Source organism: Camarhynchus parvulus, chromosome 4A (genome assembly GCF_901933205.1).
Source record: "Camarhynchus parvulus chromosome 4A, STF_HiC, whole genome shotgun sequence".
Classification (NCBI taxonomy): domain Eukaryota; kingdom Metazoa; phylum Chordata; class Aves; order Passeriformes; family Thraupidae; genus Camarhynchus; species Camarhynchus parvulus.
In genome coordinates, this window is record NC_044600.1 from 19,224,385 (window position 1) to 19,250,121 (window position 25,737).

A 25,737-nucleotide genomic window follows, 5' to 3' on the forward strand; every position below is an offset into this window, starting at 1 on the left:
GTAAAGAACAACCTGCCTTGGCCCTAAAACCTCCATCTTGGTTCATATTTATTTCTATATTCTAAGACCTAAAACTCTGAAGTTTTCCACCCTGTGACATTACATACTTCTAACCAACTACACACCCATAATCGCAGTGCTATCCATAAATTTTGGAAGCCTTCTCCACAGCCTCAGGTCAATTGCAGTATTCTCTTGTGGCTCTGTGCCTTTAAGCACAGAAAGTTTAAAATTCTCAGCATCTAGGATTCCAACACCTCTCCATGCTGGCAGCCCTGGATTCACCTTTCTACCCTCCAGGTTTTGCTGCTCCTCTCTCCTGAGAAGATGGGGACAGTACAGTCCCATGGTCACTGTACAGCCCAGCTCTGTGGTGCTGTTGTTCCTCCCTCCTTTGGGTTTTAAATAAGCCAATTTGGGTGCCTGAAGGTCACCCACTGTTTGGGTGCCTTGCAGACCTTCCAGTTCCAACCCCTGCCACAAGCAAGGACTCCTTCCACTAGACCAGGTTGCTCCAAGCCTGACCTTGAAACACTTCCATGAATGGGGCAGCCACAGCTTCTCTGGGCAACCTGTGCCAGTGTTTTATCACTCTCACAAGAAAGAATTTCTTCCCAATATCCCTTCTGTCCTCTGCCAGCCTGAATCCATTACTCTGTATCCTGTCATTCCAGTTCTGGATAGAATCCCTCTCTGGCTCCCTTGTAGGCCCTTTCAGATACTGAAATGTGCTCTGAGGTGTCCACACAACCTTCTCCAGGCTCAACAGCCTGAAAAGCCCCAACTCTCTCAGCCTTTCTTCACAGGCAAGGTGCTTCAGTCCTGTTATCGACTTCATGGCCTCTTCTGGACTTGCTCCAACAGTTCCATGTCCTTCTTATGCTGGGGCCCCCAGAACTGTGTGCAGGACTGTAGGCAGGATCTTGGGAGCAGGGGAGAATCCCCTCCTCACCTGCTGCCCACATTCCTTTGGGTGCAGCCCAGGACACAGTGGGTTTCTGGGCTGGGAATGCTCACTGCTGGCTCATGGTTTTTCATGAGTTTTTTGTTAGCCATCACCCCCAAGCCCTTCTCCCAAGACTGCTCTCAATCCCTTCTCTGCCCCTTCTTCAGCTGTGCCTGAGAATGTTCTAACCCAGGTGTAGAACCTTGTACTTTTCACATGGTCTCACCTCTCCAGCCTGTCCAGGTCCCTCTGGATCCATCCTTCCTTTCCAGTGTGTGACCACACCACGCAGCTCAGTGTTGTCAGCAAACTGGCTGAGAGTGCCTCAGTCCTACAAACCAGCAGCTCAAAAGTTCCTGGTTCTGGCTCTGAGTGACTCTGCCCCTCACCAACACAGCCTCGGTCTGGTGTGCTTGTCCTGCCAGTCTCACCTGGTAACAGCACAGCAGCAGATAGGGATGTTTCCTTGTGCCATGGCATTGCCTTCTGACCCCACACCTGGCTGAGCTGTGCAGTTTGGGAGAGGAGCTCTTTGTATTCGGAACCACAGCAAACGCGGCAGATTTGCGGGTGCAGTTGTGTCAGCGGTTTTTTTGCCAAAAGAAAGAACAGGGCTCTGCTAGCCTGGAAACAAGTGGTTTATTAACAGAGCACCTTTACATGGGGCAGTGTCTGCTCTGGGCAGCCTGTCTGCCCTCCACTGCAAGCCATTCACTGGCTTCTCTGAGCATTCCATACTCAGCAAAACCAACACCCTGAAAAGGGAGGGAAGAGAAGGACCTTTTCTTCTTTGATGTTTCCTCCTCATGTCTGAGCTCTGTGCATGGTGCTCACCTGTAAACAAAGCTGGTGTCTGCTGCTGGAGCTGTGGCTGGTTTCGAGGCTCTGTGGGCAGGAAGGGGATCATGGCTCTGGGCTGGATTCCTGAGATAGCAGGAATCTTGCTGGGCTGCTTCCCTTGCACACCCCACAGCACAGGGGAGCGCAGCAAGCAGCACACAAGTGTTTAGTGGCTTTTTTTCTTATCCAAACCTGAATTATCCAGTCTCTTCCCCCAGCTCTGAGTGGGCAAGGTGGAGCTGTAGGAAGAGATCAGTCTGTGCTCAGGAGAGCTCGTCCTCCCCTCCTTACCCCCGGGTCCCTTCCCTGCCTGGCCTGACCCAGCTCCAGTGTTACCCACCCTCCACTGAAGGGACTGTCCTGCAGCTCTGGAGCACAAAGTGCACCATGGGAGCTGACTGCATCCTCTTGGGGAGGATGGAGACCAAGCCCTGGGGCCCCCTCTGTCCCTTTCTGCATCATTTCTGTTTGCAGATAAAAACCTGGGCACCTCATTCCACTGACAGGCCGTTATCTCCACAGATAATGTGGAGAAGAAGGAGGCTGGCCTGCCAGGCAACAGAGACATCAACATCTATAAAAGGCTCTTATTTTGCCCTTCCCAGGGACACTTTACCTCTTCAGGCAGGGCTCTGCTCTGCTAGCACAGTGGCAAGGACAGCCAGCTGCCTCCAGGCATGTTGCTGGTTGTGCCCAACTTGCTCCAAGGCCAAGGTGTCTGGGACTCGGGATTCAAGCAGTCAACAAGGTCATCATGGTCATTCACATTTTATTTTCTGCCTTCCACCATGATAATGTGGTATCCGAACTTGGTCTTGACAGGAGGGTCCGTGTACACGGGCTTGTCCATGCTGCTCACAGGCAGGGCAAATGCTGCCTCCTGGAATGGTCCCACCATGGAGCCTCTGGTCATCCAGCCCAGGTCTCCCTGCAGCAAGGGACCGTTGGGGGTTAAGCTCTGAGACTCGGAGCAGGGAGGGTGGGTGATGTGGCCGTGGGACAGGCCCTGCTGGTGACGAGCAGGACCCAGGCTCCCGCAGCCGCTACCCGGCCCCACTGCTCTGTCCCGGTGCCGCACTCACCCCTTGCCTGGCCTTGTCCTCGCTGTACTGTGCCGCCACCTCGCTAAAGCGCTGTCCGGACTTCAGCTTCTCCATGGCCTCCATGGCCCGGCCGTGCTTTTCGCACAGGATGTGCCGAACCTGGAGGGGCGGGCAGCGGGGCTGTGGCGAGCGGGGCCGGCGGGCGGGACGAGCCTGCAGGTGCTGGGGCAGAGAACCCGCACCCCGCCTGGTCCCCGACGGCCCCCGCGCTCACCTTGACGGCGCTGCCGCCTCCCTTCGGGCCCTGTGCTTTGCTCTCGCTGCTGCTGCCGCTGTCGCCGCCTGTGAACCGAGCACCCTGACACCGGCCCGGTCCCCGCCGAACCTGCCGGGCTCTGAGACCGGCCCGGCCCCTACCGCCCCCGGGCACCAGCCCGGGCGGTTCCGGTGCCGGCCCAGCACCCCCGCCGGGCCGGTCCCGGCCCACAACCCCAGCCTGGCCGGTCCCGGCCCAGCACTCCCGCCCGGCCGGTGCCGGCCCAGCCCCGCTCACCCTTCCCGGTTTTGCCGCCGCCTTTCCCTTTGGGCGCCATCTTGCCGCCGTAAAGCCCCCGCGCTGCACACTCCACGCCGGGCGGGGCCGCCCCTGCCCCGCGCCGAGGCCCCCGGCTGCCCGCGCTGTGCCGGCATGGAGCTGCCCCGCGGCGCCGAGCCCGGCGGGGGCTGCGGGACACGGGGCCGTGCTCGCCCGGAGAGGGCTGCAGCCACCCGGCACACAGGGCTGCGTTCGGCATCCACGGCCGTACCCAGCGCCCGCCCAGGTTTGGCCCCAACACTGAGGGCTGTCCCCTCGTCCATCCCACCGGCCCCAGGATTCCAATTCCCGGTCCACCCCTCCCCACTCGAAGTCCTCCCCCCGGCCTGTGCCCAGGGCCCAGGGCTGTCCCCAGCTCCCTCCCAGCACGAGGGCTGACCTCAGCAGTCCCCCCGGGCTGTTCTGTCCCTCTCATCCATCCCACCTTCCCCCCGGACGCCAAGTCCGTCCGCAGCCCCTCACACCATCCCCGGGCCCCGCTCCGGCCTGTCCCCAGCGCCCAGCCTGGGCCGCCCCTGACACCTCACGGTGTCCCTGCGCCCCCCCCCGCCCCAGAGCCATGGGGACACAGGAGTGCGCGGCAAACGCTGTGAAAAGCCCCAGCTAATAGGGCCGGTTCTTCTCCCACGGCAGTCAGGGGGGTGCCCACCTCCCCAGCCCCGGTCCCTCAGCAGCCCAAAGAACAGGCACAGGCAGGCAGCAGGGAGCACTTTACCAAGCTGGCGAGATAAAAAGTACAACATTCCGTAGTTGGCACCTTGGCGGCCCCCACGCCGGGGCAGGGCTGTCCTGCCAGCCGGACTCTTCCCGGGAACCCACTGCCTTCCCAGTGGAATAGCTGCAGCCAGGGGGAGCAGGGAGAGAGCGGCCAGAGACGAGCGCTCAGCCAGGAAGAGGCCCAGGAAGAGCACATTCCTCTGGCCAGGGAAATTAGGATCTCCATCCCATGGCCAATCTCCATCGCACAGCCGATCTCCATCCCATGGCCAACCTCTGTCCCACAGTTGACCTCTAGCCCACCTGGATATTTCACCCCAGCAGCATCGGCCACTCCAGCTGCCAGTGGTGCTGGGGGTGTTGCAGGGGGGTCCCTGCCCTGTGCTTGCCCCCAGCCCCCTTTACCGACTCTGTCCCTGGTTTCCTGAGCAGTCATGTGCAAAATGTACCTGTCCCCAGAGCTTCCCAAGCTGTGCCCTGGCCCCATCCCACGCCAGCACGCTGCCACTAGCTGAGGCCATGGGATGGGGGTGAAATGTGGACATTCATTAGAGCTTTTTTTGTGATTTTTTTTCCTGAGTTTCTCAGCCTGGCTCTTAATTACAGGCTTAAATCTGCAGCCCTGGGAGAGGAAAGAGAGAAAGTACCAGGAGGGAGGGGAGGGGAACCCACTGGAGCCTCAGTGGGATCAGATCCAGGGTAGTGGCAAGGATGGGGAAGTGTTTGCCTGGGCTGTGCTCCCCAGGGATGCAGAGCTCCTGGTGGGGCAGAGACCCCCCAGAGCAGCCCAGGCCCCTTGGAGGGGCAGCTGAAGCAGTGCTGTGGTGCCCTGCTGCTGCCTGGACCCACTGCACCGCTCCCCTTGCAGCACAGGAAGGCTGGAGTGTGTGGAAATACATCAAGAAATCAAGCAGAAATTTCCCTAAACACTCTGTTTCCTTGTCAGCCGTGGCTGGCCCTTCCTGTTTCTCTGGGCGTGCGGCTGTGCTCCTGCTCAGAGCTCGTGTTTCCTCCCTGCCCTGCCCTGAGCCTCCCCACCACAGCCTCTGTTACTGGTTGCTGGCCCCCCATGCTGGAGCCTGGCCAGGAAGAGGCAGCTGGGAGTGAGGGGGACAAATCCCACCTGGGGATGTGCAAACCCTCTTCCATGGCCCCGTGCACATACCCTGATGGCACGTGTCCCACTCGGCCTTGCTCAGCTCCCTGCTGGCCAGTGGGCACAGGTGAGGGGTGGGCAATCCTGGGGGGACCCCGGAGTCACCAGGGAGGTGGGTCAGGTGAAGTCCATCTGGATTCCAGCCACCATCTTGGTAGCATCTCAGGACCTCTGGTGGCCAGGGCAGCGGGAGAAGTTGTCACAGGGTCTGTTGTGGAGATGCAGGAGGCAGAGCTGGGGACGAGCTTCCTTCCCGTGGCACAGCACCCTCATTGCCCCAGTTGGCATCTGGGTGCAGGACCCCTGGCGTGGGAGTGGGGTGGCTGCCAGACCCCCTGTGCAGTGAGGCCAGGGGGACTGGTAGTGGAGAAGACCCCAAGGTTTGTTTTTGGACTGAGAGCTGAGGAGCTCCAAAATGCAGCATTTTGGGGGCTTTCAAGGGGTGGGGGTTTGGCTTGAGGTGGTGGCGCTGGCTGTGGACGCCGGGTGCCAGTTCCCTGTGTGACAGGGAGGATGTTCAGGGCAATGACAGGGAACTTCCTGTGACTCTTCAAAAGCAACCGCAGATCCAGCTGAACCCCTGGCATCTTCCCAAAGTGCATCTGTGTGTCCAGCTGAATTCAACCAGGGGATCTCTGCATGGGAAACTCTCATGCAAGGTACAATGTCAAAGGGAAGAGAATCAAACATCACCACCACTGTGCATTAGAAAATCTGTTTAAAGTACCACATGCCGAAGGGACCAAAGAGTCTCAAGCTGCTTTGCTGCAGGCATCAGGCAACACCAGGGGCTGTGATCCTGTTCTGCTTCCTGGGCAGGTGCCTTCAATCCCAGGAGCTGGCTCAACCAGGGCCAGTTCCAGCAACTTCTCCCATGGGAAGGACCCAGAGTCATGAGAGTTTGGGCTCCAGCCACTGCATCTCTGCCAGCAGCTCTCCAGGTAAGGAACAAAAGCAGACGAACCCCCCAGCAGGATACAGGGGCTCCCCAGCAGCCAGGACAGCCCTTTGCAGCAGTGCTCTCTCTGCAGCACTCTCTCCTCTTGGCTGGAGGAGCCCCTGTGTGGTCAGGGCTGGCTTTTGGGGCTGTTTGCACCGTCCAGCTCAGGGGCAAACTCTGTGATGACTCTCCGGGCCAGTGGGTTTGTGGTCTTGAGCAGTTCGGCAGCAGATGGCCGAGTACCAGGGCTTGTTTTGCTGCTCTTCTTCTGGAGCAGGGCTTTAAAATCCTCATTCCTGCTGGAAGACTTCCCACTGCTGCCTGCTGCTGCCAGAGACTCACCAGCTGGGGTGCTTGAAGTCTTTACAGGTGAGTGGGAGGTGGGTCGGCTGCTGAAGGTGTCACCAGGCTCTTTCCGCCCCAAGACCTTCCTCTTTGACCTAGGCACCAAAGGGACACAGGTGGGAGCAGTCTGGGGCTGGGGTGAGGTCCCAGAGCTAGGGGCATGGTAGTGCCCAGCCTGCTCTGCTGGGGCAAGGTGATAACATGAGCATGGCAGGTGGTGCTCCTGGCAGGTAGGACTAATCTGGACTCTCCCTGCTGGTTGCACTCTGCTCAAGGTAGCAGCAACTGGGCTGTCCCTAAGGATGAACATTGGCCCCAGTATGGAAAATGGAGCTGTCATGGTGGAGAGACACTACACCCAGAGCTGTGACAGTGGGTGCAGGGGCTGTCCCCTCTGGTGCATGCACCAGCCTTACCTGTGGATCACTGTGAAGAGATCCTCCGTAGTGCGGGACGTTGTGAACACCTCATCGTCCTCCTCCACGATGGACTCGGCTGTCTTGTCGCTGGCAAAGCTCTTCTCCTCCATGCCGGCTTCTGCTGAGCTGCCTGTGGGCAAGGAGAAGACAGCAGTGAATCCCCTGTGCAGCATGGAGAACCGTTATCCCTGGGGTGATCCCACCACAGTGGTGGAGAGACCCTCACCTTGCTCTGAGGCAGGCTCACTGGCAGGCGTGGTGCCCACAGCCTTGGGGGATGGCGGATCCTCAGCGTCAGGGTCGCAGCAGGTGGGGTCAGTGTCCAGGGTGATGATGGGGCTGGGGGTGGGTGGCAGGTCCCCCACACCAGCTCCCAGCTGTGCTGGGGCTGGGATGAGTGGCAGGTACAGCACGCTGGGCTTTTTGGGCACTGGCGGGGGTACCTTGGCCTTCCTGCGCTCCCCCTCGGCACTGCTCCGCTCTGGCCTCAGCTCATCCAGGCTGCCCTGGGAGAGCCGCCGGGGCCCCGCTGGGGTCAGGGACAAGTGGGGCTCCCCCAGAGCTGAGCTCCTCCTCAGCTCCCCTCTCCGCAGCACCACAAAGGCATCCTGTGCCAGCCCCTTCTCCTTGGTGGCAGTGCCTGGTGGGGACTTGGGGGACAGGGGACCCTCCTCCCGCAGAACTGGGGGCTTGGGCAGGATGCATGGGGGGCGCCTGGCCAGTGGTGGCTTCTCTGCCACAGGTGGCTTCACTTTTCTCTCTGGCCCTGGGCAGGGGATGTGTGCTGGCTCCTCTGTGTGCTCTGGGCCATCAGTGTTGTCCTCTGGCTCTGAGCGGCTGATGGAGCGGAGGCGGACAGAGCGCAGGTCAGACTGTGTCACCACGGGCATGATGGGTGTGATGGGACTGGTCTTCTGGGCCAGCTTGGTGCCAAAGGTGGAGTCAGAGTGGTGCCGGCTGACCTTAGTCTTCCCCTTCAGGGAGATCTTCAGCCCTGAGAGGTCAAGGTGGGCGGGTGGAGTCAGTGGGAGGTCGAAGGACAGCCTGCCCTTGGGGCTCCTCTCCATGGGGGATGTGGGGGGCAGAGAGGATTTCCTCTCAGGGACCAGCGGCCTGACACGCACCTGGTGCGGGGAGTGCCCGAGGATGGTGGAGGTGGGTACGGTGGGGGTTGGGGTCTCCGACTGACTGGAGTACCCGCTGGATGGGGACATCAGCCCTGTGGGCCTGCCTGGTGATGAGGTCTTGAGGTCTGCCTCGGCAGAGAGCTGGGAGGGCGTTGTGGCCCTGGAGACTGAAGGGGACACGAGGGACTCAGAGCTGCCCCGTGTCTTGGCACACTCAACAGCCGTGGTCCCTGTGGTTGTGCTTGAGCCAGAGAGGGACTGGTACGGATCACTGCCAGCCCTCCAGTCTGTGAGATGCCACTGGTGGGGGGCAGTTGTGCTGTTGGGCTCCCTGCCTGCACTCCCCTGAGGGTCGGCGTGCACCAGCCGGTGACCCTGGAGCTCTGGTGGGATGCACAGGCTCTTGGGTCGCTGGTCCTTGGGCAGTGCTGCACTGAGCCCCACATCACCATCCTGCCCCTCTTTGATCAGTGAGACGCTGCGCGTGGGTGGCGAGGGCTTCTTCTTGGCCTTCTTCAGGGAGATGCTCTTGGAGCGCCGCCGCCGCTGCCCCTCGGGTTCCAGCCCCAGGGAGATGTTGTCGGTGCTGGTGCTGCCCTCGGAGCTGGCGCTGGGGTAGCCCAGGGCATAGTTGGCACTGCCCCGCCGGGTCTCAGCATATGTGATGTCCACAGAGCAGAGGGACCCCGAGTCAGTGGGCACTGACAGTGACCGCTCACGGAACCGGCACCCTGCCCGCTCCACCTCCAGCTGCGCTGGCCCTGCCGCTGGCTCCAGCTCCTCTTGGCTTCCTGGCAAGAAATTCCCCTTGGCTCCCTGGATGCACCTGGAGCTGGGGGGGGAAGCAGGCACTGGGCCAGAGAAAAAGCTGGGCCCATTGCTGCCCATGCACTCTTCTGTGGCGATGAAGAAGGAGGTGGAGGCGGCAGGTGAACCTGGGCTGGGTGATGGCATGAAGCTGCCCGGCGAGGTGCAGGTGGGCCCCTTGCCTGGGCCAGTGGTAAGGCTGGGGGGGCTCCCATAACCCAGGGGGGTCCAGGGTGGAGACAAAGGGGTGCCCTGTGTCCCATTGCAGGCATTGGTACAGGGGTTGGCTGTCCCATCCATAACAGCAGGTGGCTGGCAGCGGTGGGCCCCGAGGTCACTGAAGGTCTTCCTCAGTGGGGCTGAGAGGGGCGGACGAGGGCTGATCTCCTGGGGCGTCGTCCCTCTGCTCGTGGTCTCAGGCACAAAGCTGCAGGACAGGGACTCACTGATGGGCGCGTGTGTGCTGGATGTGGGGCCGTTGGCACTGCCTGCGGGGAGAGACACAGCCTCGTGAGCACCATCCCGCCTCCCTCCCAGGAACATGGCCCTCCTCTGCATGCTGTCCCAGCCTGTGGCCAGTCTGGAGGCTGCACCTCTGCCCAGGCATAAAATGTGGATCTGATGGCATGCTGGAATGTGCCAGGGGCAAATAACCAGCCATAGCAGGAGGCTCTACCTATGGGGATATCAGTCCCATGGCAACCAAAGTGTTGCCCTGGTGCTGCTCCATGGTGGGGACTCAGATGGGGTTCAGGAGGAGCCAGGTCAGGCATTGCCGGCTGGGACAGAGAGGGACATGGTGGCTCACAGTGCCACCCCATCACAGGAGCCAGCAATCCCACTCTGAACACCCCCAGCAGACAGGGATGCTCAAGGCTGTGGTGGGCTGAAGGCTGACTGGCTCCAAGGAGGAGCCATGACCATCCTATTGATGGTCTGACCACTGTCATGGGAAGAAACCTTCCTCCTACCCCGTGAAAACTGCCTTGGAGCAGCTGGTGCCATGGCTTCTCTCTCTCTGTCTCTACCTCCCTTCAGAAAGAGGCTGGCTCTGATTTCTCTACACCTTCCATAGGGGACAGCCGGACAGAGCCCCTGAGCCACAGTGGCTGCTGTTCCCAAGGGTCCAATGCCAGCCTGGAAGCACTCCAGCCACTCTCACATGCACTCCAGCCACTCTCACATGGCATGGCCAGCTCGCCAGCCCCAGCAAACACCTTGGCCAGGTGTGTGCCCCACAGCCATGGCAGCCTGAGACAGGGTCTGCCCATGGGGAAATGGGCACAGGGAGCCCTCCTTGTTGGAGCCGAGGCTGGGGGACTCCTGCCTCAGAATCCTGACTCAGGACAAAGTGGCTGTCCCTGATGCCATGCCAGCCCCAGGCCAGCCCAGTGCCACCAGTGAGCCCAGCACCTCAGTGCCTTGGGAGGGCTCAGAGTCAGTGTGGTGCCTGCACCTCCCCGTGGGCTGGGTGTCCCCGGGAGCCTGTCTGTGCCTGGGCTGGCTGCCAGCCTCGGGATGGCTGTGCCACCATCAGGGCACCTCTGGGGGCTGCCAGCCCTGCCCGGGTGCAGCCTGCGCGGTTCTTGCCGTCACCTTGGTCTCGCAGGGACAGGTTAGGGAATCCAATAATGGTCCGTCTACGCCGCAGGGTGGACTTTGGGTTCATCGCAGTCTCTGTGTTAAACAGGGAGTGACGAGCACTCGCATGCCTAGCAAAGTGCTGCCCTGTAGCCAAAACAAACAGCGGTACGCCGCGGTGCCGGAGCCGCTGCTGGGCCGGGAGCTCGGCCCCTCCATCACCCGTGTTCTCGGTGTGTCCCCAGCCTGGGATGGTCACACAGGTGGGAGTGTGGGATGCAGGACGATGGTGTGAGCCATGTGAGGTGAGCACGGGGGAAATGGAGGCATGGTGGGAATGCTGGAGATGGAAGTGGGATGGATGGAAAGCCACAGAGACCAGCCCTGCACTGTGTGACAGGCACTAGTCTGTGCTGGTGAGGCTGGGCCCCACACCACTGTGCTGAGCCTGCTCGGGGATGGGTACATGAGGCATAGAGAGGGAAAGGGACCAATGTGGCCCTGGCACAGCTCTCCATGATGGAGGGAAAGTGCAGAGAGACACCTTTGCCCTTCAGAAGGGGCACCTCACCCAGTCACCAGCCCCTGACTCTGACCTGGGCCAGAGCATGGCACCTGTGTCTGCAAGGACTGGGCAGGACTGTGCTGCTGGGAGCTGCGGCCCTGAGAGGATGAGCAGATGGACAGACAGGGGAGACAGGTGAGACAGGCAGGGTGCACAGTATGTGGTGAGAGCCCAGGTGACAACAGACCTGACTGGCTGGACATGACATCAGGGATGTGAGACCTGCCAGCAGCATGGCCAGCGGACCAGACACACAAAGTTGCAGATGGCACGAGAGATGGCTGGGAGTGATGGATGCCAGCATGGCCCTGCTGTCCCCTCTCTGCCCTGGTGCCCACCTAACCCACAGGAACACAGCTTGCAGCCACAGCCCCCTCCCACCACCCGTCCCCAGCCCCAGATGGCTGCTGGGGTGCATCTCTGCCTGCACCCGTGTCCTCCCACCTTGCCATGGGGTGCTGCCCTACCGGAGACATTGATGGGGACAATGTTGGTCTGGATGGAGCTGGGCTGGTGCCACTGCTTCTCCTCCTCAGGGGGCAAGGGGAAGGCCCTGGGCCAGGGGTGCTCCTTGTCCGGGCTGGTGGGGAGGCTCAGGGAGGTGTCAGGAGGCCGAGCACTGAGCACAGTGCTGCTGGTGGTCTCCTCTTCGGTCGCTCGCTGGCTCGGGGGCTACAGGGGAGAAAGGCACGTCAGCCACTAAAGGGACAAGGGTGGAACACAAACAGGGACTTGCTGCCCGCCCTGCCACCTCAGAACTCACCATAAGCACGAACTCAAGGCGCTTGGCAGGTGGGGGTCGAGGTGATGGTTCAGGGGAGGTGTCGGGGGGCAGATGACCAGCAGCGCGGAAGGTCTGCCCAGTGACCCTGCTCTCGGTGTACTGCTCCTCATACTCCTCTGCAAGAAAAACAGCACCTGGGACCCTGCTCCTGCTGCCAGATCCTGGAGCAGGGGGCATGTGAAGGAATGGTGACTGTCCCCTCTGGCTATCCCCAGCCTAGCTGGCTGTCCCTCCTCAGGACAGGCAACTCAGAAGGTGAGGAAGGGAGACCCCAAGGAGGGGAACTGAAGAAGTACAAAGATGCCAGCAGCTTGCCCCACTCCTCCTGGGGTGCAGTCAAGGGATGCGATGGGTCCCACTGGGACACAGCCCCACTGGGAACAGCCAGGAACTCAGTGCATCCCCATCCTGTAATTGTTGAGCTAATTAATGCTGGTGGCTATGGAGTGGCAGAAAGCAGGGCTGCTCAGGCTGACTTAATGAGATTACGAGCTGGGGGATGGCTGGGCTGCTGATCTCATCTGATGCCTGAGGAGCATCTGAGCCAGGGCCGCGTGACAGCCTGGGCCAGAGACTGGAAGGAAACAAAACCACTGGCCACGTTGATCAAGTTAGGCAGATCAGTGGCAGGTCCCTTAGGCCCTCGTGAGAACTGTGCTGTGTAGGGGCTCGTGGATGCCCTGGTGGCCCCACTGGCATCAGTGGCCCCAGCAGGCAAACGTGGTCCCAGTTGCTTTGGCACCTTGCAGCCGTGACTTGGGAGCAGAGATCAGTGAGGGACTATTGGAGGCTGGGACCCCCAGGACCCAACTACTGCAGCTTGGTGAGGTCCAAGGAATGGCTCGGACATGCGTGTGGGAGATGAGCTCAGTCTCATGGTGGTCACCTAGCCCGGGGAGCACCCACCCACCACCCTCACCCAGCCCACTACTCCAGCCCCTCTCCTTGCTACCTTGCAGCAAGCTCTGGAGGTTGAGCTGGGCCTCCTGGTGCAGCTGCTCCATGCCCGGTGGGCGCCCAGCTGCCAGGAAGACGTTCACAGGCTGCTGCCATGGCAGCTTGGTGGGGGCGGCTTTCTTGCTCTCGAGGTCCAGGTTAGAGGTGGCTGCAGGCAGAGGAGAGTGGGATCAGAGGCAGGTGGGGGGCGGCTTTCTTGCGGGTGCTGCCGTGGGATAGTACGGTGCCAGCACAATGCTCACCCCACCCCAGCTCTCCAGGAATGCCGGGAAGTGGCTGCATCCCACCCTGGCAGGCTGCTGCCTGCTGGGACCAGCCCTCATTGCTGCCACCACTTTGGGGACTGGATGCTGTCCCTGAGGGCTGCCAAGAAGGGAGCTGGCTGAAATTGGGGAAGGAAGCCAGCCCTGCCACCCGTGCCTAACCGCGCCCGGGCGCAGGAAACGCTGCATGCTCTGGTGGAGCAACATCCTGGCTGTGGAGGAGCAGAAGTTGCAACTGAAAGGCAGGAGCTAGGGACCCACCACTTCCATTGCACTGCAGCTTGGGGCCCACATGCCCTTCCCTGGCATGGACACCCCCAAAGCTCTCCAGGGAAGGAAACCTCTGTGAGGATTGCTCAGACCCTCTGAAACACCCTGATGGGTGGAAAAGTCCCTGGGAGCAGGATCTGGGCTCAGCAGATCTGGCTCTGTGGGGATCTGAGCGCTGCTCCCACAAACATGCTTTGCCATGGGAACACTGCAGCCCTGGCTGCGCTGCTCTGAGTGGATGTGGGTTTGTACCAAGCATGGATTCAAGGGAGTGCCACCACTGGCACACTGCCTCCAAAGGGACCCACACCCTGTCAGGCACAGAGTGGGTCTCTGTGAGCTTTACACAGGGATATGGATGACCAGGGTGTCATCCCTGGAGATTTAGGGCTCATCCTCTGCTGCATGGTCTTGTCCCCATCCCCATCAGCTGAGACGCTCCGACTACCAGTGTGTGACAAACACTTCCCCTCCACCACCTGCAGCACAGTGCCCGGCCCCAGGAACACACCACTGCCCTGCTGCCAAAGCCTGCTCTGTGCCAGGCCCCAGCTGAGGCAGCGGAAGCAATCCCACATACCTGGGAAGGGGAATGGCCCCAAAACATGCGTGGGACCCCTAGCACAAGCCACATTACCCTCAGCCCCCATTGGTCAGGCAGCTGTGGTCCAGCTGATCTGCACTTCATCATAAGCATCCCCCCTGCTGCTCTGGTGCCATCCTGCCCCCAGATGCCCTCCTGCCTACAACACCTGTGCCCCTGGGTGCCCTCATGCCCACCCTTCCCCCAGCTGATGAAGCCTGCACAATGCCCAGCACCCAAAGCAAGGTGCCATGTCCCCACCCTAGTTACTCTTATGATTTGTTTCCATAACGACGGGCCTTAACACTGGGAACACTGGGTTTTTTTCCTTTTTTTTTTTTCCCATTCCTCCTCCTCTAAATAATTTGACTTGTTTCCATACCAACCAAGAGGTGTTGGGGCGCATGTGTGCATGTGTGTGCCATGCACAGGGTAAGGTTGGACATCTCCCCAAAAACCTGACCCCCAGTGCCAGGGGCAGAGACCACACCTTCCCCTCTGCAGACTCCAGACCCCACAACCTGCTGGTTTTGGGGAGGTGGGGGATCCAGTGCTGCCCTGTCATTTCTGAGAACAGCCCAATGGCGCACCCCAAATCCTGGCTTGCTGCACCCCCTGCCTGGCTCACGCAGCCCCAGCCTTTGGCCTCAGCACAGGTGATGCTCCTCACCTTCTGCCCATATATCCCCCAGCAGCCACCCCCCACCAAGGGCTCAGGGACATCCTGAGCAGCCCCTGCTGCCCCTGCAGCTCTCCAAGCCCCTGATGCTGTGCCCGGACTACGAGAGCTCACCTCTGCTCCTCGGCCCTGCTGCCGAGTCACCCCTGCCACCCACCTCGGGCGCCGACCACGTGGGGAAACCACAGCACCAAACCCGGGGCCGCCCTGGGCGCGGCGGAAACGTGGCAGCACCCACGCCCAGCACCCTGCCCCGCCTAGGGGCAGCTTCGGTCAGAAGGGAACACGCAGTGCCGGGGGTCCTCCCCTGTGGAGCCTTCCCCTCTTTGCTGACACATGCTTATTTGGGACTGTGAGTGGGGACTGTGAGTGACACAGTGCAGTCCTGAGCTGGTGTGGGCTGTGGTGCAGGCACTGCTGGGCTGCTGGCATTGCCAAGGTGCTGGCATCACCAAGGCATAGGCATCGTGGGCTCCATCTCCCCAGCAGCGGAGAAGGGGTGGGGGCAAGAACCGATGAGCTGATCTCCTGGTGCCCAGATGGCCCAAACGTGCACTGCAAGGACAGCACTGTGCCAGAGTGAGCAGCACCCTGAGGCTTTGGCTCCCTGGGAGCAGCCACTCTGAGGGTGCTTCGTGAACAGTGGCTCTGAGGGTGTTTTGGGAGCAGCACGCCAAGCCAAGCACAGCACGGCGATGGGATGTAAGGAGCCAGCAGTCCTGATTCACTGCCACAGTGCTCCCGAGGGACAGGCAGTATTTGGGAGCAGCCTGATGCAGGCTCAGTACAAGGGCAGGTTTTAGGTGTCCAAGGAAGCCAGGCTGCCACACCCATCTGTGGGCACGGGATGCCCCAGCCAAGCGGGAGTGTCCGGCAAGAGGAGCCAGTGGCTGGCCGGGATAGTGGAGCTGAGCCAAGCCAATGCCCTTGGCAGTGACCCTCCTACCACGCTTATCAGCGACAGACTCAGAGCACAAAATACCTCTGAGGGGCTCCCACCCCGCGGCAAATGCCTGCAGGAGATGAAGGCATCCTGGGACAGCAGAGCCAGAGGGACAGCTCCATCCCACCAAGCCCAGCAGCCTAGACCTGAGCCTGGCCAGCCTTGCTGCAGAGGGAAACTGAGGCATATGTGGTGGAGGGTTCACCATACTCCCTGCTGGCAACAGGCGCCCTCCTGGCCCCAGGGCATGCAGAGAGGAGCAGCCAGCATCCCCTACCCTGCCTGCCAATGGACATCTGCCTGGAATGTTCCCAGAGTCAGCACCATCAGCTGCAGCAGATGCTGCTGCCTCGGAGTCCTGCTGAGTGTGAGCCAGTGTCCAGGCTCAGGGTGTTGTGGCCATGGCAGGTACACAAGGACTGAAGCTGAATTCCAGGGCAGTTTGCTTGAAGGGGAGCTGAGCTCTACTCTCTCCTGCAAGAACGGCATCCCTGCAGGATCCCCAGCCCCTCCGTATCTCCTGAGTCACCCCTGCTCCATGCCAGCATCCCTACTCACCCACAGCCCAGGCATCCCGAATCCACAAGGAGATATTTGACAGAGCCATCAGAGCTGTTTCAATCCAGGCTGAAGCTCCTGTGAAACGATGCCTCTCGCTTGAATTCACTGCCAAACTTCTGCCTCTCAGGCTCGCTCCCCACGTGCAGGAGGTGCCGGGGGCACGTCTGGAGCCGCTCGGACCCTCTGCCAGCGTGGAGCACTGTCAGGAATGATGTAACGGCAGCAGCAGGCGATGCGCCATCAGCAGAGCAGCCATGGCAACGGGTACAGGCACAGCGGCAGCTGCCGCCGCGGGTCCGGAGCACCGAGCACGCCGGAGGGCGAGGGCAGTGAACCTGGGGGCCGAGACCGATCCTGAGAGCACCCCGAGCCCGCGGCCGGAGCCGTGTGCCGCAGTGCCGGCACCGTGTGCCACCAGCTTCAAGCGAGTGCCCGGCCTGCCCTCGATCCTGGGCTGCTCGTTGCCGGCGCGTGCGGCTTGGGGACATTCCCGTGGTACGAGCCAGGCGCATGCTGCTCCACGGCGAGCGGAGAGGAAGTGAAACGAGCACACAGAGGGAGCTGGCAGCGGCCGCAGAAACACCTCCTGTCCCAAGCTCACCCCCTGCCGAACCGGACCTGCCGGACCGGCTCCCTGCGGGATGGGGAGGCGCGTCTGCGTGCAACGGCAGCCCCAGGGCCGGATGCCCACCCAGGTCTGAATGAAATCCTGAAGAGACCCCCAGGCCCAATGCCACAAGGCAGCGGTGCTCACTGAGCAGACCTGCCCCGTGTGCCACTTGCACATGCTGTGCCTGGGATGAGCCCTCACTGGGGAAGCCAAGAGACTATGCCCTCTCCAAATCTGATCCTCTCCAGGACACTTCCCACTGCCACATGTCTGGTGGCACAGCTTCAATCCCCCAGCGAGGCAGGGCCACCTGCACAGGTGTCTGACTTGCTGGTGGTTGAGGCCAGAGGGGCAGGAAGCCTTTCAGGGGTGCCATGCCCAGACCCCAGCTTGGCCATGCCAGGCCTCTGGTACAGCACATCCCCGTGCTCCCACGCAGGTGCCCAGCAGGACCAGAGGCACTGAGAAACAGCACTGTCTCGACACACCCGATCTGCCTGAGGTTTTCGGCTCCTCCAAGCTCCTTGTCTAACAAGGAATCAGTTGTTTTTGTACTGATGGGAGACAAGGGCACTGCAGAAGTTGCTGGTGGCAGGGCAGATTTGACAGCTGTGGGGGTCCCTTAGCTCATGGGGAGAAGGCTGGATTATGTGAGGTTTCTATGAAAACCACTAGCAGCAAACCAGTCAATAAGGTCCCTGTCCGTTGGTGGGACTCAGAGCTGCAGTGTACAAGGACATTCAGTCCCAGCAGTGCGATGGGCCCTGGTCAGGGAGTTTTGGCAGGAGGGGAGGTGTGTGTGCTGCAGGATTTGGCCAGAGAGCCTGGCCCAGGAGGAACCCACTGTGCCATTCGCCCATGCTGTGGGGATGGGAACCGCCCGCAGCTGTGCTGGCAGCAGGGCTTGGCCCGGGACCATGCCAGCCAAGGTGGACTCAGGCTGCTCCCTGACAAGGGGCTGAGATTCACTGCTCCCAGGGCCAGAGCAGCTGCACTGGGGCAGGCACTGGAGCCCCAGAGTCTGGCTGGACCCAGATTCCTGCACCAAGCCCTCCACCATGGGCAGTAGGACCAGTGCCAAGAGCCCTCTCCCAGCCCTGCTGTGGCTCCCTGGGAGCCTGGCAGCCTCCTCATACTGCAACCCTCACTCTCCCATGCTTCCCAGCAAAACTCCAGCCACAAATCTTTCCTGAGAGCCTCAGGAAGCCTGGCATGGCAACCTGTCAGACCCAGCCAGCTCTGGCAGCCCAACATCGCTGCATCATGGCCAAAGGAACCACTGGGCACAGGGTGGCCGTGGCTGGCTGCCCGCCAGCCTTCCCACGGTGATGTCCCAGCCTGGCTGGGACTGTTTGGTGGCACTTGGAAGCCCAGGCAGTGCTCACCACTCTGCCCAGTGTGGGCTGCCTGTGCCAGAGGCTGCTTCCAGGAAAGCATGGCTTCCCCTGTGCCCAGCTGGTTTTACACTCCGCGGGGCCGGGACAATGTGAGGAAGTCGCCTGAGAGGGGAATGTGGCCAGAGGTCCTGGGACAAAGGGGCCTGAGACCTGAAATCAGCTACAGCAGGACTGAGAGCAGTGACAACAGCGAGGGTCCTGGGTGTCTGTGATGTTTGTGCCAACCCACGGTCCATGGTCCCATGGTCCTCCCCCCTGCTGTCAGCAGCACGTGGAAGCTGCCAGGAGGGCACAGAACCACCGGGACAGGCAGGACCTGTCCCCACAGGACTGATGAGTGAGTGGTCAGTGGGACACGTGGGCTGGGAGTCTCAGTCATTCTCTTGCTTTGTCAGAGAAAGGACACCCCCAGAGAAAGGCTGGGGTATGGCAGAAGGATTTAAAAGGGACAGGGACACTCCGCAGCTCAAGTCAGTCTGGGGAAGGTGGCACAAGACTGGTACTGCTGGACAGCCCTGACCCCAGGGGCTATTGCATGGCCTCCAGAGGGTCTGTGCCCAAGAGCTGCCCCCAGCCCGGGGTCCTGCCCTGCAGAGTGAGCAGTGCCTGCAGATCCCACCACCCGCACTGCGCGCCTCAGCCCTCCCCTGCTGCCTGCCTTACCTGCCCGCTGCCAGGGTGCCAGGAGCCACTCCACCTTGGCCATGGCTGTGAGTGCTGGGGGAGCCCGCTCGCTCGGGCCACCCAGGAGCTCCTGCCTCAAAACAAGCCGAGAGCACTGAGCTTCCCCCCCGTCCTCACTGCCTCCCGCTCCAGTGGGGAGAGGAAGCGACCAGGAACTGACTGTTTGAGTCAGCGCCACAGCCCATTGTCCTGGCCCCGGCCCCTCTTCCTTCCCCGGGGAAGGATGGTGGAGGGACCGCGACTCTGCACAGCCCATCCCACATCCACCCGCCCTCACAGCGGGCCACCCAGGAATGCACATCCCTCTGTGCACATCCCTGCTGCAGCACCTGGAGAGGGATACTATAGCCAGGACAGAAGGACTCTCCAAGCTGGACAGGGTCATGGAACCAAAATATCCCCTGGCTGTGGCTGGAGCACCATCTGAGAGTGGTGGGTGACCTGGGGGGACACAGCATGTGGGTCCCTGTCCTCTCAGCAGAGCATGGCTGTTCCTACATGGAGCACCCACAAGCCTCCTTGTGGGGAAAGCAGCACCTGGAGCCTGTGGCTGTCCCCGGCCGGGCTGAACTGCGGCCCGCCAGCTCGTCCAGTCCTTAGAGCTACCAAAACCAGGGGCCCTTCCGAACCCCCTGGCTCTGACCTGGGAGCTGCCAGAGCTCCCAGAGCTTCATCTCACTTCAGCTCCTTCCAAAGTCTGGAGCAAAGGCTCCTTGGGGACCACTTTCCCAGTGCCCCAGGGCTTTGTAAAGCTGAGCTGGCTTCTCCCAGAGGATGGAGGCTCCTGGGAGCCAGGGCTGCAGGAGAGCCAAGAATGCTGCCCCAAGCACAGGCTTCATTCAGGAATATCCCACACCAGCAGCGACCCACACCCACCACAGGGCTGCTCCTTATGGAGCCTCAGCTCCCTCCCCTTAGCAGATAAGCTCCAGCCTGGATCTGCTGCCACCTCTCTGCATGGAAGCTTGTGTGCAACTGCTCAGGAATGCCCCAGGCACTGAAGTCCCAGCAGCCCTATGAGCGTCCAAGTATTTGTTCAAGCTTTACACCCCAGTTTTGAGCCATGCAATGCCAAATCCCACCCTTCCCTGACCCCAGCAGCCAGATGCAGGTCTCTCCAGGGAGACCAGGCACCTGAGGGAGATCTGCTGGAGATCTCCAGGCTGGCGGGGAACCGTGACCTGAGGACAGAGATGAACCAGCTCTGGCTAGGGCCTGACCCCACAATCCCCCTTGGGCCCTTCCCACAGCTCCAAGAATTCCTTTGACAATCCAGAAGTGTGATTAATTCTCCCTGTGACTGGCACCAGGTGGCAGAGGCAGGCAGGGAGCAGAGCAGCATCCAATGGTCTGGGCACTGCTCATCTTCCATGCCTGTAAATGGGAGCCGAGGGCACTGTGCTGGGTAGCGGTGGCACAGCATCCCTCATCCCCCACCACCTGCAGGCCAGCACCCTGTGGTCCAGGCACTGCCTCCCAGTGGGGAACGGGCCAGCATCCCATGATCCCTCTGAGTCCCACAGTCCAATCACTGTCCGCTTCCCATGCCCCCAAGAGGGGAGCCAAGGATGATGCGATGGATACCGACCAGCCCCATCCCTCTCACCCCCTCTGACCCGCAGCTCAGCCTCTCTCCTGGTCGCCTCCTGTGCAGCCCCAAGTTCTTGTGCCCCATTTCGGTGCTTTGCACCCACCGCTACAGCAGTGGTTGCAAAATTAGACAGCATCAGGTTGTGATGCCACCCTCTCTGCCCACTGATTATTAAGCTGTGACAGTCATTTGGGCTGTGACAAGCAGTCCCCATTCTCCTACAGTTTCTAAGCAATCTTCCTGAGGTCTCTCCCAGGGCTGTCAGTTCCCTGCTGCTGCCCACACTGCCGTGTCCCGCTCCCAACCAGCAGGCAGGCAAAGGGCAGCAGGAGCTGGGGCCAGCAGAGCCCAGCATGCTGCACTCCGGGACTCCAGGACTCTGATGGGCCTGGTGCTGGGCGCTGTGGCAGACCCCAGCTCCTGGCTCTTCTGGCATTCCCAGGAGCTGGGCTGGAAGAAGAGTTGGAGTACTGGGGAGGGTTGCTGAACTGCCTGGACCAGCTACATGGGGACAGAGGAGTGACCAGACAGGTCCTGCTTCTCTGACCCTACTTCCTCACAGTGCACTGCCCTCACTGCCCGCTCCCAGCTCCAAGTGAGTCCTCTGCTCCCTCTGCTCCCCCTCAAAAAGCTCCCTGCAGAGCTGCAGGGCTGTCCGCCTCCCCGAGATTGTTTGTGGAACAGGAGCCCCCAGACACCCACCACCACTGCGATGTGTGGGAGAAGGGAGCTGGGCTGTGGGGGCTGCACAGGCACTGGGCTCCCTGCCTGGGGGGGCCCAGCTCGGGAGACAGCAACTACAGGGGCTCCCCACCTCGGGGCTGGCTCCCCACGCCGTGGGGCTGCACCCCTGCCCCCAGGGCTGGCTCCCCACGGCCGGGGCTGCAGCCCCAGGCCCAGGACTGGCTTCCCACAGCTTGGGACTGGATTCCCATGCCCAGGGCTGGATCCCCACTGCCTAGGCTGGCTCCCCACACCTTGGGGCTGGATCCCCGTGCCCAGGGCTGGTTCCCCACTGCATGGGGCTGGCTCCCTGTAACCCGGGGCTGGATCCCCGCAGCTCGGACAGCCAGCACCTGTCCCACACGCTGGGGGACCGCGATGGCCCCACCGCCAGCCCCATCCTGTGCCGTCCCCGTCAGGAGGCCAAGCCTCGGCCGGGGTGACCTCTGCCCGTGTCCTCCAAGCGACCCACCGGGACCGGGGAGCGAGGAGTGCCGAGCCGCAGCCCGAGCGAGCCCGAGCCGCCCCTGCCCGCCGCCGCAGCCGGGGGTCGCGGGGGTGGCGGTGCTCCCGGGGGCGGCGGGGGCGCGGGTTCGGTCCCGCCCCGCCCGCGCCGGTACCTGTTGCCGAGCGCATCCTGCCCCGCCGCTGGCTGCGCGGCCCCTTCCGCTGCGCGTTGCCCATCCTCCGCCGCCGCCCAGCCCGGGCTCCGCGCGCCGCCGCCCCCGGGCCGCCCCCGGCCGCCCCCCGCCGGGCCCGCCGCGCCGCGCGGGGAGGAGCCGCGGGGCCGGGCCGGGCCGGGCCGCATCGCTCCGCTCCGCGCCGCTCCGAGCCCAGGCGAGCAGAGCCGAGCCGCGCCGGGCGGCACCGGCACCGGCCCCCGCCCCGCCGCCCCCTCGGAGCCGAACGGGCGCCCAATGGCGGCGGCTGCGGGGGCCGGGCGGGGGCGGCGCGGGACTCGGGAATACCGGGGGGATGGGGATGGGGTGGGGGGATTGGGGCTGGGGAGTACTGGGGTGATGGGGATGGCGGTACCGGGGCTGCACACCCCCCGAGGAGACAGGGATTATGGGCTATCCGGGTGATTGTGGGGCGGTGCTGGAGCCGGGCACCCTGAGACCACTAGTGTGGGGATACCGGGGCTGGACAGCCCCCAGGGCGATAGGATTGGCCTGGGGGCCCTCGGGCTGGGTAACCCCTGGGGAGTTGTTTGCTTTAGGGATGAGTGGAGGAAGTCCTGGGGCTGGACAGCCCCTGGGGTGGTGGGGATGAGGTGGTGCCAGGGCTGGGCACCCCTGAGGCAATGGGGCTGCGTGTGAGGTCCTGGGGCTGGGCACACCAGGCGTGTTGGGGCTGGGTAGAGACCCCAGTGCTGGCCCTGTGGAGTGGGTGGCTGATCAGAGGATGGATGGAAGCCAGGGGTCAGGGACCTCTGACAGGAGGCAGAGGTCAGCTCCAAGAGCAGCTGGAGTCATGCACAGAGGGAAACAGGAGGTGTGGGAAGAGCTTTGGGACTGGGTTCAGTCAGGAAACCTGTGTGAGAGCTGCAAGACATTGCAAAGGCCAGGCCTGGGGGTGATGTCATCTCAGGTAGGAGAAACAGGGTCGTCTCTGTCTGCCAGTGCCTCCAAGGTCCCCATTCCTAGTATCGAGAGGACCGGGCAGTGCCATGACTGCACAAAGCTCAGCTGCATGCAGGGACCCCCAGGAGTCTTGGATCAGCTACTGCACTTGGGTTTCTTCCCCTGGCTCAAACCTCACCATATCCCTCTCATGGGGAAAAAAGCCCTTCCAGAGTGGGGAAGCCTCTTCAGCATGCCAAGGCACCCACGTGCAGAGTGCTTAATCCCTGGGAGCCAAGAGGCATTGGGATGGCTCAGCCCAGTCGCTGTGTCCCAGGACCGAGCATCCCCGACACATCGGATCTTGGCATCCATATAGCAACAGAAAGGACCAGAAAGCGCTGGGAGGTTGTTATGGAAACAGCCACAAATTGGATCAGTACTTGGTGCAAGGAGCAGTTTGTGTGACTGATGTGGGAGCAGGTGGGTGTGACAGCCGCAGCGGTGCGGGGGTCCCGCAGTGGCACCCCTCTGCCCATGCTGTGTCCCCGTTCTGGGGCTGGGCTGTGGCAGTGCCTCAGCTCCCAGGGACCCGGGCATGGGGCTGTAGGTACCTCACCCAGCCTCTGCACTCCCCAGGGAGGTGAAGGACTGCGACGAGTTGGGGGTGGTTTGCAGAAATTCCAACAAGAAAATACTTTCTGCCACTTCCCCAAGCTCCAGCCGAGCCCAGCACACGGTGTCAGGCAGGGGGCAGCGGCCCCTGCACAAACAGCCCCACTGTGACTCATGGTGCTCCGGTCCGGCAGCGTGGCCATTGTTCTGCTCCCTGCCCTGGGGAGCCACGCCGGGTGCCCATCACTCGGAGCCACTTGTCACCTTGCGCGGGGCAGCCCCAGACCCTGCATCCTTCTCAGGCCCGTGGGCACACAGGGCTGCCTGCACTGTCCTGGCCACACGGCTCCCGGGAGCACAGACAGATCCGGGTGCCTCAGACCGGACACCGGGCTCACCGTGCCGGGCAAGGGCAGGGAGGGCGCAGTGGCTGAGCGGGGACGTGCCGGCGCCGCGGCTCAGAACGGCCCGAACGCGGGAGCGGCTCCGCTCTGTGCTCCCGGAGCAGACCCTCTCCTGGCAGAGAACCCAGCTATGAAGAAGCCATAAACATTTGCTAAGTGGCCGAGCTGGTTATTTTCGGGCCAAGAGGCCATATTAAAGCTCACAGTCAGCGAGGCAGATGAACTCATTGGAGAACAACGGCTTGGGGCCGGGCCAGAGCCGAGGAGCAGGGCCAGGGCTCCCAGCCCCGCGCAGGCACCATGGAGAGACACTCCCAGGGCTGTACTGGACCCTGAAAGGTGCCACGTTCCAGCAGAGCCACCGGCAGGGTTCCCGCCAAGCTGGAGGGCAGAGCTGGGACACCGAGCCCCACAACACCTTATGTTGCTGAAGGTGACCCCCAAGCTGCCCCCTGGGGCTGGCAGGGGATCTACGTGCAGGGCTGGAGCTGCCGTGACACCTTCGTGCCACCTCGAGTCCCCCCCAGGCTCTGCATTCCTGGGATTCCTTCAGTGCACCAAACATATTTGGTTGCTCTGTGTCCTGGTAACTGCACTGGGGGCCTGACCGTCCTGCCCAGGAGCGGCACTGTCAGGGCTGCCCTCCCTGCTCCCGGTGTGCCGGGGCTGCAGGACGCAGTCACCTGGCTCCGCTGCATCCCTGGAGTGAGAGCTCGGCATGAAGCGGTGTGTGGGGTCAGGCAGAGGGGACAGGGCTGCCCCAGCCCCGATCACCCCACAAGCTGCACCCACATGCCCAGGGCTTCCTCTGAACGCCCCCCTAAACAGCTGTGCCAGAGAGCAGCGTGCAGCCAGGCTGCCACCACGTGCCGTGGCGCCATCACTAGTACCTGTCATTCGTAAGCCTCTTACGGGAGACGTGGGGTGCCAGGGGTGGCATTGGCACCTCCCCCGCAGTGCCACTGGATCCCCCAGCCCCTCTGCAGGAGCACGCCGTGCACCTTCCTCCCGGCGGGGTCTCTGGGGAGGCTTCCTGTCCCAGCCCGAGCGGGTGAGGAGGAAGAGGAGGGACACATCCAGTCCTTGGGCTGGGCACGGGCACTGCCAGGGAGCAGAGGGCACCGCACCCTCCCGGGGCTCTGCCCGCTGCCACCGTCGATGTGTCCTGCCTGCGAGCCCTCCCGTGATGGGCACTGGGTGCCCAGCTGGCCCCATCCCACCGTCCCCATCCCTTGGTGCGAACAGGCAGGAGCGAGGAGCCGAGCAGGCGGCTGTGCCAGCCCTGGGGCTGCTGCTGCCTGCACCCACCTGCAGTGACAGCCACCATGTCGTGCACCCACGACTCCCTGCCCTCGTCCTGCGGCGCTGCCAGGCCCTCCCGGGGCGGGGCAGGGAGTCCCACAGGCAGGAAAGGACAAAACTCTTACTTACCCAACTCTGCCTCCTCCTCTTCCCCTCCCCACCGGGCCCCGGGCCCGGGGTACGGCAGCTGCCCCACAGCTCAGGGGACGGCCCGAGCCCCCACGGCCGGGATGGACTGGCGGCTGCCCTGGCCGGGAGCGGGAGACAGCCACAGCGCCAGCTCTGGCAGTCGCTTGCTCGCACTAAATCGAACCAGGTTTCTGGAGAAAGGCTGGATGGAAACGCTTCTCCCACCCCAGCCCAGGCCCTTCTTAAAGACATAGCTACACAACCCTGCTGCGGGTGCTGGAGCCGTGGAGATTGAGCGGGGATGGAGCATCCTGCCAGCCGGCGTCTTTTCGGTGGATCTGAGAACCACAGCAAGGGATGAGATTGGTGGAGAGGAGATGGCATCCACTACCTCTGCTGTCAGCCGTGCCAGCCTGCGTGGGTGCTGTGGGCAGTGCCAGCTGACCCTCCTGCAATTAACAGGGGTCAGGCAGCCAGGTGGAGGTTTCCTGCGGCTGGCAGCGCCCTGTGGCTGTCAGGGAGGGGGCTGTCCATTCCCCCCTGCCCTTGGCTGGGGTCCCAGTGCAGCTGGAAGGGAGCTGCTCCCACACAGGCAGCGC

General features: G+C 62.3%; 2 protein-coding genes across 9 annotated transcripts; both read right to left on the reverse strand.

Moving 5' to 3' along the window:
- Positions 1 to 1,451: 1,451 nt before the first annotated feature.
- Positions 1,452 to 4,518, reverse strand: PIN4 (peptidylprolyl cis/trans isomerase, NIMA-interacting 4). Of its 5 annotated transcripts, none has more exons than XM_030967731.1 (6): positions 4,140 to 4,518; positions 3,104 to 3,171; positions 2,869 to 2,988; positions 2,403 to 2,714; positions 1,979 to 2,025; positions 1,452 to 1,831 (listed from the first exon to the last, which is right to left on the reverse strand). In XM_030967731.1, the coding sequence occupies exons 1-4, from the start codon at positions 4,165 to 4,167 to the stop codon at positions 2,556 to 2,558; spliced, it is 375 nt and encodes a 124-aa protein (XP_030823591.1). In that variant the 5' UTR covers positions 4,168 to 4,518; the 3' UTR covers positions 1,452 to 1,831; positions 1,979 to 2,025; positions 2,403 to 2,555. The 5 variants fall into 5 exon arrangements, with proteins under 5 accessions (XP_030823591.1, XP_030823587.1, XP_030823588.1 ...); XM_030967727.1 differs by lacking the exon at positions 4,140 to 4,518 and adding an exon at positions 3,383 to 3,512 and having other exon boundaries at positions 1,455 to 1,831; XM_030967728.1 differs by lacking the exons at positions 1,979 to 2,025; positions 4,140 to 4,518 and adding an exon at positions 3,383 to 3,512 and having other exon boundaries at positions 1,456 to 1,831.
- A 1,478-nt stretch (positions 4,519 to 5,996) lies between these two features.
- NHSL2 (NHS like 2) lies at positions 5,997 to 25,270 on the reverse strand. 4 transcript variants are annotated; one of them, XM_030967725.1, is made up of 8 exons: positions 25,139 to 25,270; positions 12,818 to 12,970; positions 11,845 to 11,981; positions 11,549 to 11,753; positions 10,532 to 10,663; positions 7,228 to 9,423; positions 6,999 to 7,131; positions 5,997 to 6,677 (listed from the first exon to the last, which is right to left on the reverse strand). In XM_030967725.1, the coding sequence occupies exons 2-8, from the start codon at positions 12,867 to 12,869 to the stop codon at positions 6,365 to 6,367; spliced, it is 3,168 nt and encodes a 1,055-aa protein (XP_030823585.1). In that variant the 5' UTR covers positions 12,870 to 12,970; positions 25,139 to 25,270; the 3' UTR covers positions 5,997 to 6,364. The 4 variants fall into 4 exon arrangements, with proteins under 4 accessions (XP_030823585.1, XP_030823583.1, XP_030823582.1 ...); XM_030967723.1 differs by lacking the exon at positions 25,139 to 25,270 and adding an exon at positions 21,747 to 21,832; XM_030967722.1 differs by lacking the exon at positions 25,139 to 25,270 and adding an exon at positions 18,792 to 19,068.
- Positions 25,271 to 25,737: the final 467 nt, after the last annotated feature.

What these genes read in the sequence shown, in the direction of transcription:
- PIN4 (XM_030967727.1), bottom strand. Translation starts at nt 3,422, where the DNA reads ATGGCGCCCAAAGGGAAAGGCGGCGGCAAAACCGGGAAGG. An exon ending in CGGCGGCAAAACCGGGAAGG is followed by an intron (nt 3,172 to 3,382) that starts GTGAGCGGGGCT and finishes CTCGGTTCACAG; the next exon opens with GCGGCGACAGCGGCAGCAGC. An exon ending in AGGACAAGGCCAGGCAAGGG is followed by an intron (nt 2,715 to 2,868) that starts GTGAGTGCGGCA and finishes CCCTTGCTGCAG; the next exon opens with GGAGACCTGGGCTGGATGAC.
- NHSL2 (XM_030967722.1), bottom strand. Translation starts at nt 19,068, where the DNA reads ATGGGCTGTGCAGAGTCGCGGTCCCTCCACCATCCTTCCCCGGGGAAG. An exon ending in GCCTTGAGTTCGTGCTTATG is followed by an intron (nt 11,754 to 11,844) that starts GTGAGTTCTGAG and finishes TCTCCCCTGTAG; the next exon opens with CCCCCGAGCCAGCGAGCGAC. An exon ending in TGAGCCTGCCTCAGAGCAAG is followed by an intron (nt 7,132 to 7,227) that starts GTGAGGGTCTCT and finishes CCTTGCCCACAG; the next exon opens with GCAGCTCAGCAGAAGCCGGC.